Source organism: Passer montanus, unplaced genomic scaffold (genome assembly GCF_014805655.1).
Source record: "Passer montanus isolate IOZ18808 unplaced genomic scaffold, ASM1480565v1 scaffold6, whole genome shotgun sequence".
Taxonomy (NCBI): domain Eukaryota; kingdom Metazoa; phylum Chordata; class Aves; order Passeriformes; family Passeridae; genus Passer; species Passer montanus.
Genome location: NW_024371037.1, coordinates 4,415,660 through 4,432,928, shown reverse-complemented (window position 1 = coordinate 4,432,928; position 17,269 = coordinate 4,415,660). Strand labels below are relative to the sequence as shown.

At 40.9% G+C, this 17,269-nt stretch overlaps 1 protein-coding gene across 1 annotated transcript in view; it reads right to left on the bottom strand.

Annotated features, from left to right (window-relative positions):
* Nucleotides 1-16,840: 16,840 nt before the first annotated feature.
* The window catches only part of MOV10L1 (Mov10 like RISC complex RNA helicase 1), a 30,106-nt gene continuing 29,677 nt past the window's right edge, over nucleotides 16,841-17,269 (bottom strand). Inside the window, exon 27 of the mRNA XM_039726852.1 lies at nucleotides 16,841-17,220. Coding sequence (XP_039582786.1) covers nucleotides 17,211-17,220 — 10 coding nt within the window. The 3' untranslated portion in view covers nucleotides 16,841-17,210. The remainder of the gene's footprint in view (nucleotides 17,221-17,269) is intronic.

Genomic DNA, 17,269 nt, shown 5'->3' with positions numbered 1-17,269 from the left:
ATCTGTGATGAGGGATAGATGCATCAATTTCTCTAGCTCTAGCTGCATTTGGACTACATTTGTATTTTATCAGCCTCCAATATACAAGCTTTCCATTCCAACACAAGGAACCAAAACACCTTATGCACTTGTTCCTGCTGCTGCCAGAGGGATGATACTGAGCATGGCTCTGGCAGCCTGAGGCGGTACAGCTGATGTGTGAAACTTTTGCTCAGACTTTCAACATTGTAATTGTTTCCCCACGATTTGTCGGCTGTTGACAGTCTTGTCCTGCTCCTTGAGACTGCAGCTGAAAGACCACTTTTCTAACTCTCACTATTGTAATCTTCTTTTTGAATCCTCTTTCACCCATGCACTTACTTAATTCAAAACAATCAGCTTGCTTTTTGTTTTCAGAAACTGCCTGTAGTATTTCTCCTATCTTCCCCTACCTAAGCCCTTAGCATCATCTGCTGTCTAGATGCTGACTCTAGATGCTTGCTCATGTTTTTCCATGAAGAAATAATGCCAGCTCTAGTAAGCATTTCTGAGGAACCTTGGTCTAAACATCTACAAGCCTGACAAACTTAGGAGCAGCCATCTCGTCCCTTACATCTCCAAATGTGGCTGCAACTGGTCAATTAAGGAAGTGTTAAAATGAGGTAGCCTGTGTTGATGCCTTTCCCTAACTGTCCCAGCTTCCAACAATGGTGAGGGAATTTCCTGAGCTTGTGATGGTTTGATAACCCCCAAAAGATCTCAGGGTATTTTTCTGGTATCCTGTTGGGACTGTGTAAATTTCTGGCATCCACAGCCTCTTTATTAAGGAATTCCAAAGGCCTACAACCTTTGGATGTATCATCCATTGTATCAAACCTACCTTGTTCTGTTTGCTTCAAATGGAATCAAATCATCAAATTAGACAGGCCCCTATGGAAATGTATCTGGACCAATCCTCACCCATCTTTTCCATGATGCATATACTTCTGTAGACATGTACTATATCTTCCCCTTAAATTATATCTAATTCCACATTTAATATCCAAGGCATAGAATAACCATAAATCAGACACTCTGCTTTTAAAATAAATGTGATATCCATGAGTGATTAAATTTCTCTTATGAAGCTTGCTTCATTATAATACCATTATTTGATTTATTCATATTGATTTTGTAATCCTGCTTTGCAAGATTATGTCTGTACAGCAAGCCAAAGAGACAGGCAAGATGGAATGGTACTGTCAGACCAGAAGATGGTAAACAAAAACCTGTAGTAAGGCAGAGTGTGGGACATGGAAAATTACCGTCACAATTTACAGATAAACACCACAGCCAAGTTTCTCAGCAATAACATCCTGGCATGTATGCTGCTGGGTGATCTAGACAATAATCAGACTGTGATAATATTCCTGTGCTAATAAATATTTCACAAGTTGCTGGTAGGGTCAGAAATTGATTTACAGATCAAAGTGGAAAGTCATGGGAAGGAATTCTAATTAGTTCTAACAAAAGATCAAAAAAGAAGTATTATTTTTTAGTTTGAATAAATCACTTGCGATCACATAGAAAATACTGATTATAGAAGGTAAAGTGTGGGTCTTCTATAAGTCTTGTTTTCTGAAGTTGTGAAGGTTCAGAAATTTAAAAGCAAATGAGAAAAAGTGAGATTGATTTCAAATTCTGACAGGGACATTTGTAGCACCTAGAATTTACCTTCTAAGCAGAGGGATACTACCTCTAGATGTGGTGTGAGATTTATCTATCCAAATACGAAGGTCCTGGAGCGAGATATTGCAGGGCACTATTCCTGAATCACGTAGGAGGAGAAATAGCTAAATGTAACAGTGCAGTTCATGTGACCACACGTAGATGTTCTCGTCCAAATGAGATGAATAATTTACACATTGTAGGTGTCCAGAGTTTACACATGAATCCCACTCACTGTCTCTTATATTACAGCTTGTCTTAGCTTAGCTGTTTCCCCAACGGTGACTGTGTGCTGTCCTTGTCCTTATCAGTTCCCAGTAACGTGAGAATTGCTGCCTTTTAATCTGAAGGTTTTAAAATTGGTCATGCTACCAAGAATCTTTCATGCAGTTCCTCACGCTGAATTCATGGAAAGGATGCAGTTTCCCTGTTAACACTGTCAAGGAGCAGAAGGACTAGGAAGCACTTGTGGCGCTTTTCTTACCTTCAGCCAAGGCGGTGACTCAAATCCACGTGGTCTTTATCCCATGAACCCACCCTGGGAACCACATCACTCAGCCTGGGGGTGGTGTGGCCCTGCACAGACCAGCTACTCCCGTGCTGGCAGGGATGCAGTGCAGGTTAGCAGTCAGTGCTGCCATGGCTGTGCAGGTGCTGCTGTGTGAGCAGCACACACACCTTTGGGGAGTGCAGCCATGCCTCTGCAGAATGCTCCCAGTGAGTTAAGACTGGGTAGGGTTGGAAATGGCAACTGGCAGATGGCAGGGAGCTGTGACTGGGTCTTAGCTCAGAGGTGATGGTTTTGGTGGTGAAGTGAGATGCCAGATGACAGTGAAAAGGGGCAACTGGCAATGCAGCCTGGTGTTTTGGCACTAACAGGAGGCTCTGTGTTCCCTGGTAAGAAAAAGTGACTCTTAACAACAAGATGTGACATGGTTGTTGACATCAGTTGAAGTATTTTTTGCTGCAATGCACATCTCCTTGCTAGTGGGTCTCTTCTGGGTTGTTTAGAGTAGAATAGAACATTTCAGATTCAGTGAACATCTAGTCCAACTGCCTGACCATTTTAGGGCTGACCAAAAGTTAAAGCAGATTGTCAAAACACCCCTAAAACACTGACAGGCTGGGGGCATCCATCACCTCTCTAGGAAGCCTGTGCCAGTGTTTTCTCAATAAATAAATACTTCCTAATGTCCAGTCAAAACCTCCCCTGGTGCAGCTCTGAACCATTCCCATGGGACCTTATCACTAGATATCATGGAAGAGGGATCAGAGTCTCTTCCTCCACCTACCCTCCTCAGTAGCAATGAGGTTACCTTTCAGCCTTTTTTCCAAACTAGACAGGCCTGAAGTACTCAACTGCTCCTCAAAGGACATTCCTTACATCGTTACTGTGAGCCAGAGACTCAAACATGGGGTTTCAAAACCAGCTAATGCCACCATGGGAACCTGGAGGGTAACTGAAACTGTTCATGGGCAAAGAAATTGTATAAGCACAAAATGGGTTATTCTGTTGCTCTGGTATGCAAGCTGTCTCTGCATAAATCAAGAAACTGCTGGTCTTAAATAGCTAGTAGGGAAGTCAAGGCTGAAGTAAGATAACATATTTCTGTTCAAAAAGCATATGGTATAGAGGAAATGTAACCAGCTTGAACGAAAGGGTCTGAAGGGAGTCTTGGGACTATCTACATAACAGTGTGAGCAATACATATTGTATCAAAAGTGCCTGGATAGCAGTGTTAGAAACACCAAATTTGGCTGTGGATATAGCAGAACTGGGACCAGTAAGGAAAAAATAATTAGAAGCATGTAATTAAATAGGTCCTGTTTGTCTGGGAGGACCCCAGGCAGAGAAAAAGAGGTGCAGGTTTGGTGACAAGGTAGGTTCAGGAAAATAGCCACTAGGAATTAAATAGGAAGAGAAAGCCTAGGAAATAATTTAAAAAACGCCCCAGGCATTAGGAATATTCCTGGGGAGAGCAAAGAGGGATGAGGTATTCTGTTTCTAAAAGTGTGAACACCTCCAGTAGTAAAGCTGTTCTGTGACCTCAGGTCCTTCTAGGAAATAATTAAAAAAAAAAAACAAACCCAAAACAAAAACAAAACAAAAAAACAGGCATTAGGAATATTCCTGTGGAGAGCAAAGAGGCATGAGCTATTCTGGTTCTAAAAGTGTGAACACCTCCAGCAGTAAAGCTGTTCTGTGACCTCAGGTCCTCCAGGATGGCAGACAACACCCCTGAGACAACAACCTCCTGCACTCTCATCAGGTCTGTGTCCAAAAGACTTGGTGTGCAAGGATCAGAAGGGATAGGCTTGTGCCCTAATAGTAAGAGGAAAAGGGAAGGGAATTGTGGCATGATGGAGCTTGGGTAGCAATTGCAAATAGCAGTACTAGTAACAGGCCACAGAATTGTAACTCAGAATTGTTGTCTTGTAGTGATACAGTTGTGTGTCCTGCTCATATCAAACATTTATTCATTAGCCAGTTAAGGTGGGATCAGTCTCTTACAGGTGTGTAGATTAATCAATAGACATTTTTAGTGTTAGTTACGTTATCAGGTCTCCAGTGTAAAGGAGCAGAGTCAGACACATAAGACACCACGATCATTATTTTAAAGGCTATTTTATATGCAAAAATCTAAACCCATTTAATTTTCCCAAAACTTTCTGATTATCCACAACAATTAAGAAAATGAAATGGGTAGTACTTTTTGTCCTGTGATGTGGTGCTTTTTCAGCATTGGCTTAATGCTTTTTTCCTAGTGTCATAACTCTGATCATTGTGGAACCAAGACAGTTTGCAGCAGTGCAAGCCCAAAGTTTTGAGTGGGCTCAATACTGCAGCTGAAGACACAGGGCTGAAACACTTCAGTAGCAGAGACTGCAGCTGCATACAGATTGCTCACAGCTAGAAATGTGCACAGTGTTAGAAAGGTTGGCATGGTAGTGCATGAAGATGGAATCACCAATGGGAGACTGAAGAGACATTCAGACAGAACCCATTAAAAATACAGAAACTAATAAATACCAATGGAAAAAAACCTCAAGAAAACAGCATCTTAAAAATTTATTTGAATTTAATTTTGGCAATTTGTATTACTTCAGAGGAGACTAAGGACATAAATATATTGTCTATTTGTGCTGGTTTTGGCTGGGATAGACTGAACTGTCTTCACAGTAGCTAGTATGGTGCTCTGATTTGGATCTGTGCTGAAAACAATGTTGATAACTCTGCAATGTTTTAGCTGTTGCTGAGCAGTGCTTACACAGACAAGGCCTCTTCCCCTTCTCACACTGCCCCACCAGAAAAGAGGCTGGGGGTGCACAAGGAGTTGGGAGGGGACACAGCTGACCCCAAGTGACCCAAAGGATACAGCAGACCATATGGCATCGTGCTCAGTATATAGAGCTGGGGGAAGAAGGAGGAAGGGGAAGTCATTTCGAGTGACGGAGTGTGTGTTTCTTCCCAAGGCACTGCTATATGTGATGGGGCCCTGCCCTCCTGGGGATGCCTGAACACCTGCCTGCCCATGGGAAGTAGTGAATTAATTCCTTGCTTTGGTGTGCACGGCTTCTTCTTTACCTTTTAAACTATCCCAACCCGTGAGTTTTCTCACTGTGACTCTTCCAGCTGTCCCCCTCATCCCACTGGGAGAGTGAGTGAGTGGCTGTGGGGGGATTAGCTGCCACCCAGGGTTAATACTGACTTAATATTGACAATATTAACTTAAGGGTGCCTTTATACTTGTATGTTTCTGCTGACAAGAAGAAGCTTGTTTCTTGTTTTAGTCTCTTACTTCAAAATTTTAAATTCTGACAAAAGAAAGCAAAGCACACACTGAATGCTTTGCTCTCAGTACAGACTGCAATCAGCAACATTCTTTCAAATTCCACTCTGAAGCTTGCAAAGGAAAGGCTTCATTCTGCCAGACGGTGGTATTAAGTATCACATGGAAGGCAGTCATAATTCCAGTTCACACTGTAGCAAGGAGCATTTAAAGTAGAAGTAAACTTGTAATGCAAATGAGGAAGGAAGCACAGATGAGACGATGATGGTTCTTTTTGTTAAGCCTTAAGTGAAGGGAATAAGAGCTCTCATATCTGCTCTAAGTCCTGCTTGTTTGAGCATCACAAGCTAAAATACATAAATGTAATTTGGAGCCAAGGAACAAAACTCTCCAGAACTTATAAACTGCTGGGAATCCTCATCTTGCTATACTACACACAGGTCCCCTACAGCTTGTCCCCTCTCCCTGGTCCCATTAATCTTGCACTGTGCTGCACTCTGGCTCTGCTTCAACAAGGCAGACGGAGAACATTGCTGTAGCCTATTTCATAGCATGATAAGGCATTTTATTGAGAACTACATATTCAAATTCTTCAGGCTGAAGAGGGCTCAGATTTTTCACTTCCAAGGATAAGGGAAAAATGCCTAGGATATCACACTGTCTCCTCTGCTACTGCATTTCAGAATTTTCAATGAAAAAATAAAGGAAAATGCTAATGTAATTTCATAGTTGTTCTGAGTATTCTGTTATGCTCAATTAGTATACCTTGCTATTTCTGTTCTTTGACATTCAAATAAATGGCATATTAAGAGGAAGGAAGGTTTTAACCCTACATCTTGACATACAGAAATATTACTGGAAGGATTCCTTCTCTTGCACATTTATTAAAGAATTCTAGCCTGGTGGGTTCTGGAGGGAGCTCTCAGATCTGCACGATGAGCTGTGATGCCAGAAGGCTGAGCATCCTGCTGCTACCCGGGTGTGGGTTTAGGAAGAGAGCTGTGGAACATTCTGCCGCAGAGGCAAAAGAGAGAGGCTGTGTTCCAGGAAGAAGAGCAAAGCAGGACAAACAGAAGAGAACTTAACACAGGTTTGTGGAGTAAGGAGAGTTTTCTTGTGGGCCTGTGACACTGTTATGAGCATCTCATAAACGGGGTTATGAGTACACAGGTCCCCTCTCTCTGCACTGGGGGTCTGACCTCTCTACCTCATTCTGGTGAGAGGCAGATGCTTTTCACTGCAAACATTCCTGTGCAGATGCTTAACAGGGACTCAGCCTGGCCTTTAAATTTTTGCTACCACAGTATGAAGGGGTATTGCTACCACAATTGCTACCACAGCAATTCCAGGGAGGGCAGCTCAAGCAAATGAAGGGGAGAAACAAGTCTCATCCAGGTAGCCTCTAGCCATCCCTGCATCACATGTTCAAGTAAAGATGTAAAAAGGAAAAGGAAATGAGAAGGGATGAGCAAGTAAGGGAAGCTCTTCCATTTTCCACCACTTTTTATTCATGCAGGCTGCAGTCTTTTTGATAGGGACTGTTAAATTTTATTATCAATCAGCTGATCTAACTACACAACTATTTAAACCCCCTCTGCATACACTGACAAAATGCATATAAGTCATTACTTGTTTTTAACACTTACTATTGTCCATTTAATTGTAAGGAATTAAGAAGGAGCAGCTGTGCCAACACATTATTATTAATGTACTTGAAAACAGTGAGTAATCTACACAGCTCAGTTATAGGGATCCCCCTGTCCCAAAGAAAGCAATTGTAGAGATTTACATTTTAATTGATACCTTACTCTGTAAAGAAAAATAAAAGCCCTCAGCTACCTAAGTCCTTATAATTAATTAAGCACAAAATACTCCATAAAGATTAACAGTGCCCTCCTCCTAGGAGTGCTCAAATAAAAAAAAAAACAAAAACAACACACCAAAAGGCAGAAGAATGTTAAAAATCTGTAAGTTATCAGTATAACATGTCTAGTTTTGCAGTTAGACTGTGACAAAACCAAGTCATGGCTGTATGTACAGTCTTAACATCCAGGTGATTTTCAAGCCAGTACCATTTTACTTTTGTGTTCCACACGCACAGGCCAGCCCTACCCTGAATCTTCTAAATGTACTGGATTGCAAGTACAATAGCTGAGAGCCTGTTCAGTACTTGAATGGCCTTTGTCAGTCACATACCACGGCCCTGAAAGGCTGCAGTACCTCCCTTGCAGCCTCACCATCCTCCAGACACTGTGGAGCCATTGCTGGGGTCATCCCATGGCAGCAAGGCAGTACTGTCCCACCTACCATGCCATGTCTTGTTCAGCTGTTCCTGGAGTGTGGATGGATGAGAATGCAGCATTTGCCTTGTTTGCCAGATTTATTGTAAGCTCTGTGTTCAGTCTCCATACTCAATGAATTCACATAATGATGAACTGTCCCTCTGACCCATTGTCCCAAACCACAGCTGCCAGCAAACACAACCAGTGTGCAGGCCCTGCAAAGCCATATGCCTTGGCAGCCCAACAAACTTCTGCCCTTGAGCTGCTACAAAAAACCAAGTCTCACAATGCACCCCAGGGACGTGTCCTCCTGGGAGCAGTTCTGCATTCCCATGGAGGAAGGTGATTTGCTCCTTGAAACTGCCACAAGAGTGTCAGGCATAGCACGACCACTGCGAGCTGCTGCCTGGAGCCTGTCAGGCATGACAGCATGCACGGTGCCGAGGTAATTTACTTGTCTCAAGCTTGGCATCCACATGTGCAGATGTGTGGATCCTTGCCAACATCTACCTACCTTGTAAGGTCAATTATTTCTTGTATTTTGAGTTGTGGGGGTCAGGCAGCTTTCATCACATCTTCTTGCAGATGCTGAATTCATATCTTGCAGATATGAATTTAGGCACTGGCCTACCCACAAGACATGTTCCAGTGTAAACTGAACATGATTTCAGAAGGACTTAGTGTCCAGGAACTTCAGCTGGTGACACTCCTCATTTTATATCCCAGAAAAGGTAATGCAGAACCAAAATACAATCTTCAGTGGCTTCTGCTATCTAATGTTTGCAAATGGGCATGGACAAATGGAGATTTCCTGGCATTAATTTCCAGATGTAGGCCTATTTTCTCACAGATGCCAAAATACACGTGTCCAACAAGACTGGACAAAAACTCCCAATAAAACCAGTGCTTTGCCAAGTTTATAATACAGCAGTTTTGAATAATAATATAGCAACAATGAGAAAGAGTTAAAATATCTGGTTCTACTATTCAAGAACTCATAAGCATCTTTTCCCCTTTGACTATAGCTTACACAAGAATATTTTGGCTTAGTTCCAGCTCAGAGATTTAGAGGTGACTGAAGTAAAGAACTGAGAAAGGAAAAATTCTTGTAGCATTTCTCAAAAAAATTAGAACTCAAACATATGTGAAAAAGAGTAAATTCTTAAAAGCAATGAGCAATATCAGAACTACTAAAAATCCAACTATACATGGCCCTGCGTAACCACAGCCTGTTGGACAGGCTCAGAACAGAGGGGATGGACTAGGTGATCTCCAGAGGTCTCTTCCACACTACACCTCTTCTATGGCTTTATGCTACACAGGTAGTATTTCATGTCTGTCTTACATCTGGAAAGATGCCCAAACCCAGAAAAAAAAAATACTTTGGGGATGTAGTGTGGTTAAGTGCTGTACAGTAGCTGCAAATCATGTCCCTCCATTCCAGGCTGCAAACATTGAGCTTTGTAAGGGATGTTCCTCCTCAGAGCTATTAGGGTGAGATTACATGCAACACATGTCATGAAGAGCTGGTTTCTCATCTATCAGGTTTTTCTTGTAATCCTATGAGTGAAGCCTTGGGCAAAACTTTTTACATTCATGCAGTGTTTTGTTATTTTTGGCAAACCTGCACATGCTGATGGTTACCTCCTTGCTTCTATAACCCAACACACTTTCTTAATTTTATTGCCCTACACAGCCAACCACACTTAAAAAAGTGGAAATACTCTCATTAGTAAAGCCAGACCACTGCACATGTGTGTGTAAATGGTCTGCATTTGTGCATGGCTTAGCAAGTGGGCTCTTGCTGGATGCTCTGTAATCTAGGTGTAGTAATGTGGAGATCTCCAGGATTACCCTGGATTAACTACTTACCTCTGACTAGTAAAAATCAGTGGTTGCATCATTTCTCATTATTCTGAATTTATATTATGAAATACTAATTTGGACACAAGCCTCTATTGCTAGAGCATGCCTAAGGCTGTAAGCTGAAGTTATGGATCAAATCCATTTTGCTTGTCCAGACAGAGACAAGAGGCAAAGTTCCTTATATAAACTTGGAGCTGAACAGGGTAGACAGTGGGCAGGGATGGTAAAGTTGTCAGTCATGATGCAGAAAATAAAGTTACACTAAGTTAGCATTTTAAAGTAGCAAGAATATCAAATCAATGTATTGCATTAAGGAGAGATACTTTATATCCCATCATTATCTACTAGAGCTTATTAAAAAACAGTCACTTGAAAACACCCACCAAATTAAACAGCTAGTCTGCAAACTGTTTGTTAAGTAATTAAAAATTATATATATAATTTTAAAAAAATATTATATAATTTAAAAAATAATCTGAACTATTTTCAACTTAACTGCTTGAACCCTGAAGTTCTATTAAAAATGGAACACCCCCCTCGCCCCATTTTACATGGGGAACTAAGGGCCACGCAGCAGCCCTGAAGAGAAACCGCAGAGATCATGCTGTGTAAGTGTCACAGCTAATGCCAGCCAACAAGGTAATGGCAGACAGCCCCTGGTATGAAGGCTGTGGAATGGATGTGCCTTCCTAACCCTGCTAGTGTCAGATCATGTCATGTTTTCTGCTGGCAAGAACTGAAAGCTTTCCTTCTTCCTAACCCTGCTAGTGTCAGATCATGTTTTCCGCTGGTAAGAACTGAAAGCTTTCCCGCTCTTCACCATGCTGGAAAGCTTCTTGTAACTGATGCATTTTGGTAGCAACAAGAGACAAGAGCAGAACTTACAACAGGAACCCAAACACCATGCTGGAAAGCTTCTTGTAACTGATGCATTTTGGTAGAAACCAGAGAGAAGAGCAGAACTTACAACAGGAACCCAGAAAGCCACATCTGAAGCCAACTGTATCAAATACGCTTGGACAAAATGACAAATTTGGTTGATATACTCAGAAATACTTATTTGATGTACTAGATTATTTTGAAGGCTTTTCTAAGATATTAAATATATATTTGTTAGTATTTTGATACAGAAAATTACAGCATATGAATAGCTTTCATGTTTATTCACAAGCTGCTAGGTACATGATAATAACAGAAAAGATATTTGATGAAGAAAGGTTAGAGGCATATATTATTAAATAAAGCTTCTGCTGGAGCAGAATTAAATTTGGATATAATGACATTTTCATATAATAAGAAAAAGTAAAGTAAAAAAAATAACAGTCAAGTCAAGCAATACAGGTAATATCTGCAGAAAATATAATGCTGCCCCTGGGCATTCAGCTGTTTGTGGGCTGTAGCTGTTCATCATGATTCTAAAGCCACAAAAGGAAAATTAGTCTTTATGATATTAGATCCCAGTGTATTTTTTTACGTGAATGTAAGACGTAAATATTTTTGATTAGTAAAAGAAATAAAACTAGAAAAAGGTGTTAAAGCAATGTCAACTAGTAAAACCTGCAAAAGCCTATTTTTTGAAGAAAGAAACAAGGTGCCATATAAAACTTGCTCTGTATCACACAATGGAAAGTAGGAGTGACTCTACCAAAATTTGAAATACATGGCATGGAAGTGCTGGCAGCAGGAGTTGGATCAGGCTGCATGGTTTCTTTGAACACAATGCTTTTGTGGCTCTGCAGAGGCTGTGCAGTAATTCCTTGCTCTGCCAGGGACAGGGAGGTATGTGCCTCCCTGGCGCTGCTGATGCAGAAGATGTCAGTGAGGTGGAATAATTGCTGGGGTACCTGTCTCATTCTATCTGTGCTAATGGAACCACTGAGGTGTTAATGGATCAAGACGCTGCATACATGTACCACAAAACAGGCAGCAGCTGCTCAAGAATTCACACTGAAACTGTAATATTGTGGTAAAAGGGGAGAAAGATTCCATGTGTACCTGACTGAAAGCCATCATTTAAAGGTTTTCAGCCCCATGCATGCAAATACACACTGATGTAGAGACAGTGCACTTTGTGAACATTTAAAAAAAAAATCATATTACCTCCTGGGCTTGTAATGGGATTTTTAGCTTTGCAGTCAGTGGAGAGTGGAGAATGTCCTTACACAGAGCCTGTATCTGCACTGCATAAAGCAGCTGCATTTCAAAGTATCAAAAATACTCAGTAAGAAAGAAGTTAACTTTCCAGGGGCAAACAGTACACAGATATTTTTTAGAAGCTAATGGTTAGGATAACCTTTAAATCTTTAAACTGGGATGGTTTCATTCCTCATTGGAATGCAAAAATTTTTGTATTTCCCAGTCTTTAAAGTGAGGTAAGTAAATCCACAGCTCCACAGGCCTGGCAGCATGGAAATTCTGGGTTTATTCACAATTTTAACATACATTACTTGCCTATGTTTATATACAGGCACTCAGGGTACTGCATTAACCTCCTCCTCACACGTTGTGGGACTTTCTGCTTACATAGCTACCCATTGCACAAAAAGGAAACAGGGAAAAAAAAAGAGCTGAAACTCTTAAACAGATCTACAGCTTGAAAAACTTTGTAAAGTCCACAAGATGGACAGAAATTTAAATTACATTCCTCTTTGGGCACGGAGTACTCAACCCTGTCTAGGAAAATGTCTGAATTTCAATGGCATTGCAGAGAAGAGTGAATTTACTTCTTTGCATCTAGGCCGTATCTTCAGACTGCATAAGGCAAGTTCCTGAATAGTTGATTTATCGTTTAGCAGGTGGCTTGCTGATACAAATTTTATCTGGAGTTTTGTTTTCATACATATTTCTGCAACCTCAGGCTTGTGAATTGCAAGGTCTGATGTGCTATGGGTTTCCAGCCACAAGCACAGTGCAAAAACACCCAGCATAAAAAAAAGAAATGGCAAATTCATTTTACAGTAAGAGCACAAGGAGATACTAAAATTGACATTTTTGGAACACAGGTTGCTTCTGGATTGCAAATGTAATTTTATTTTGTAGGAAATTATGAAGAGTTTGATGCACAGGGGACAAACAGAAGTAAAGAGAGAGAATGCAATTTTAAAGCACTTCACTGGATTCAAGAGATCTAAAAAAAAAAATGTACCTACAGTGTTGTGAGGTAAGAGTTGATTTTTCCATGTGGTTCACTGGAAAATTTATTCTTTAAACTCTCTGAAACATCATTTATAGAAGGAACATGTTTGGAACATTAACATGCAGTTCAAACCACTGTCACCAGACTTGTGCTACTGTTTCTTCAGGTATGGTACATGCAAGGCTGATTATTATCAAGTGTTAATCCTTAGCAGCCTGTGACTAAAGGCAGCACTCTGCTCTTGCCTGGATGTACAAGGAGTGACAAAAACACTAGAACATGAGAAACAGAGGGAAAACAATGTTGAACTGTTCACATTTCTCATGGTGAGGAAACAATGGTAACTTATTTTAGGGTATCTCTACAAGCAGGCAGCAGGACATTACAGATTGGCTTCTAAATCCAGATCATATTTTGTTAACTTCAATCCCAGGCAGATGTGCAGTTTAATCTGGATAAAGATTACACAGCAATATAAAACATAGAATTAATCTGCTTCTAATGAACTTATTTTTATTTCTACTATTAATGAATTCAGTAAAAAATTAGTTATGCCTTTTTTTTTGGTTACATGTTTCTTTCCACGTGTATCTGCTGTGAGTCAATTTTTTTTTTTAAATCTGGTTTTGAAGTTTTCTCTTGCTAGACTCTTCTGTGGTGGTAGCAATGACTCCATATGCAAATGAAGTTCATGTACAGGGCACTACCATAGAGGCCACACATGCTTGCAGCACACAATCATTTTTAAGACTTAAATTCTGAATATAATAAAATAAAAAAGGAAAATATTACTGTTACCATTTCCAGTGCAAACAGGACAGAATTTATGTTATTGCCTGGCTAGCAGTACCTAGTATAACACACTTAAAAAACCCCTTGATTGTATTATTCAGATGAAGAAATCTGACAGAAGACTGGCAAGCAAATTGTTTTTAAAAATGGGTGATGGCTTAAGTAAAATAAATATCCATCCTGAGAAAGCTACCTGCAGCTATTTTCTACCCTATTACCAGCAATTCCTTGGCTCTAAAGTTAAAAATCACCAGATCTGAAAAATGTCAAGTCTTCCAAGAGGCAACTCCAGCACAACCTCAAGACTACAGAAGTTTGGACAGAAGAAATTGCATAACCTGCCAGAAAAATGACAGTACAGCATACACTGAATTTGACTGGCTCTAACCATGCCAGCACATGCCCTTACTGCAGAGGCTGCTGGACTGGTGGCAGAGGTAGGGAGCCTGTGAAAACCAGCATGCCATTTCAAGGATGGAAATACACATCTGGAGTGCTACAGGCACAGTTCTTTTCTACAGCAAGACCTGAACACTCTGCGGAGAGCTCTTCCCAAAACAGAATGACGCAAGGTGGAAATGACTTTCAGTCACTATTCTGTTCCACACAAAGGATGTCTTCATTTTAGGCAGTCTAAACAAATTGTTTATGTTTGATTTCTTCTTCTGCCTCACTTATGCCATCTGGGCAGTTTGCTCATTAATTTAAGGCAACCCAAAACAGAGACTTTCACTACCCTTCTGCTCTCACTACCTCATCCTCTTCACTGCCCCAGGGCACAGCTCTTACAAACAGAATAGAAACCACCAAAGGCCCTTGACTTCCCAAAAGCTGTTTTCAGGAAACTGCCAAGAGCTGACAATATGCATATTTTCATGCTTCTTCCCTCCCTGCTCCCTGCTGCCAGGGCAGTGTATGGGTTTGGCTCAGCTCTCTGTCCCAGCTGGCCTGGCCACCTGCTCTGTGCCAAGGGCAGGCCTTCCAGTGCAGCAGGAACTGCACCTTGCTCCAGCTGGGCTGGTCTGCCAGGTCATGCTGCAGGCCCTGCCACCCTCCCTTGCCCCAGGGCCACTCTGCTGTCAGGGACCAATTGAAATAATGTAGCCATGATATTTTAGTGGAAAAGCCTCTGCTGGGATTTTCCTGTCCTGAGGAGCTGAGAGCCTCAGGAAAGAAGTGTAAACAATAACTGTCTGCTGCTGTGGAAGGCCACAGGTACATCTTCCATTGGTCCATGTGGATTGTTTTCAATTAGTGACCAATCACAGTCACCTGTGCCAAGGCTGTGAGCAGTCACAGGATTTTTGGTATGCATTCTATTCTATTCTTGTCTTTGTAGCCTTCTGATCTTCTTCTCTCTGTTCTTTTTAGTATAGTTGTAATGTAGCATTTTAATATAATATATAACATAATAAATCAGCCTTCTGATGAAAATGGAGTCAAGCCTCGTGTCCTCACACAAGGGGTTCTTACCTAAGCAAGAAAATAACACATTTGTAGTATTAGCACTTGTCCTTTGGAGCACAATTTTGTTTTTGTGTTAACCAGAGACGTGCTGTTGCTTAAAAAGTCTCACTATGCGGCACAACACTGTGTCCCCTTTCCCCTTACAGCAGCTTCACTGCTCCTTTGGCTGCTAAACACGCACACATATTGTGATAACCATCACCTTCCAAGTTGTCAGTGACTGGCATCATCTCTCTGGTACTCATATGTCAGATTAAGCTCTTTTCAAATGGTGCAAATGAGAGGTGTTTTAAACACTTTTATTCTATTTTCAGTCTCATGTGAAGGGTGAGACAGTACAGATTTCATTTCCCACACTCATACAGGCATGTTTTGTTGTTTGACAGACAGAGCATCACAGAATTATTGGACAGGGACCTTATATTCTATTTTCAGTCTCATGTGAAGGGTGAGACAGTACAGATTTCATTTCCCACACTCATACAGGCATGTTTTGTTGTTTGACAGAGCATCACAGAATTACTGGACAGGGACCTTGGAGTTCATGTGGTTTATACCCCCTTCTGTGGACAGGAACACCTTCCACTAGACCAGCTTGCTCAGAGCTCCATCCAGCCTGGCTTTGGACACTTTCAGGGATGAGGAAGTGCTATATTGGTAGGAATACATGGATCTCTTATGAAAACACACACTACTGCTAAGCATCATTGCACTAAAAGGCACTTGAACAAAAAGCTCTACAAAAAAGCACCAAATACCCCAGCTTTTATTGAAGCAAAATAATTTTGGGGGCTCTAGCTTTACTGTGTGCTAATAAAGACATGCCCAAGCATGTCAGGACCTGACACCCAGGGTATGTTTCATGGACCTCCCTTCTGCCCCTGTGTGGTTTTATGAAAGAACTGAGAAGCCACAAAGCACCACCCAGCTCCCTCAGCCACCAGCAAGAACAGCACCTTCAGGCACCCATGTGCAGATTCAATACACGACCTTTCCTTAAGAAGAGTGCACGTAAGTTACAGTATCTGCATATTGTGCATTGCAGGGGAAAGAAGCACAGTGAATACCAGGAATGGAAGTGACATGAAAGGACTGTAAACAAGGCAAACAGAAGCTTCCTACTTTTTCCCCTGCTTCATTTGTTTCCCTGTAACCTATGTTCCTATCTAACACACTTCTGTTGGATACAGAAAGCCCTCTTGTTGTACTGGCAATTTTTAAACACAGTGTCTCATTGTCAAGCTACTCCTGAAGTGCTGTGTGGCAAGACTTAATCACCAAAGAAAGGACGAGAGAAAAACACTGTTTAATGGGAAAGCACAGTGCCAAATTAAGCCAAGAGCAGAAATACTGCTAACCTGTAATTTTATTTTAATTTTGCCAAAATAAAACACAACACTTTATTCTATTTTTTTATTCTATTCATTTACAGGAAGGCAAAACAGGTTTAATTTTCTTTTTTTCTTTAACCCACCATTTAAGCCATTGACATACACCACAGCAGATAGCTAAACTACAGTGGAAACTAAGAACACCCTGTGTGATCCCAGCTGTATATACAAAGGCATAAAAAACTGGAAATAGGGTTTTGGCTTAAGGTACTCAGTATCAGTTGAGTGGAGATATTTAATGTATCATTCCAGTTCACATCATACATATATTACTGTAACACTCCCACAACAATGACACACATTTATGTTCTTAGGACAGTCCAGTTTTAGGTGGCACTACACACCCAGTTCACATCATACATATATTACTGTAACACTCCCACAACAATGACACACATTTATGTCCAGTTTTAGGTGGCACTACACAAGTCTGCGAAAACTGAGAAGCTGAAACAATTACAGAATATGGAAAAGCTGACATAGGAGTCCTTCAATACTTTTCTCCTGAAGCCTGGAGGATTCAGCCATACTGTTCTCTGCAGAGGCACAGTAATACACATTTTAAACAGAAAAGCTAATAAGGTGCCCCTACTACTTTACACTATTAATTTCAAGTTTTTCACTTCTTAAAAAAAAAAAAAAAAATCTTGTTTGTAGAAACTTCTATCATTTCAGAACATGTGCCTCTCCCTGAGGAAAAACGGCGTTCAATCTGCTCAGGACTGAATTTCTCATAAGTGTTTTTTGTTTCAAAACAGATGAATACCAAACTCTTGAATGCATCTTGAATACAAAAAAACTAGTCACACCTGTCAATTAAAGGGAGTAAAATAAAAATCTTGCTTACCTTTCCCATAA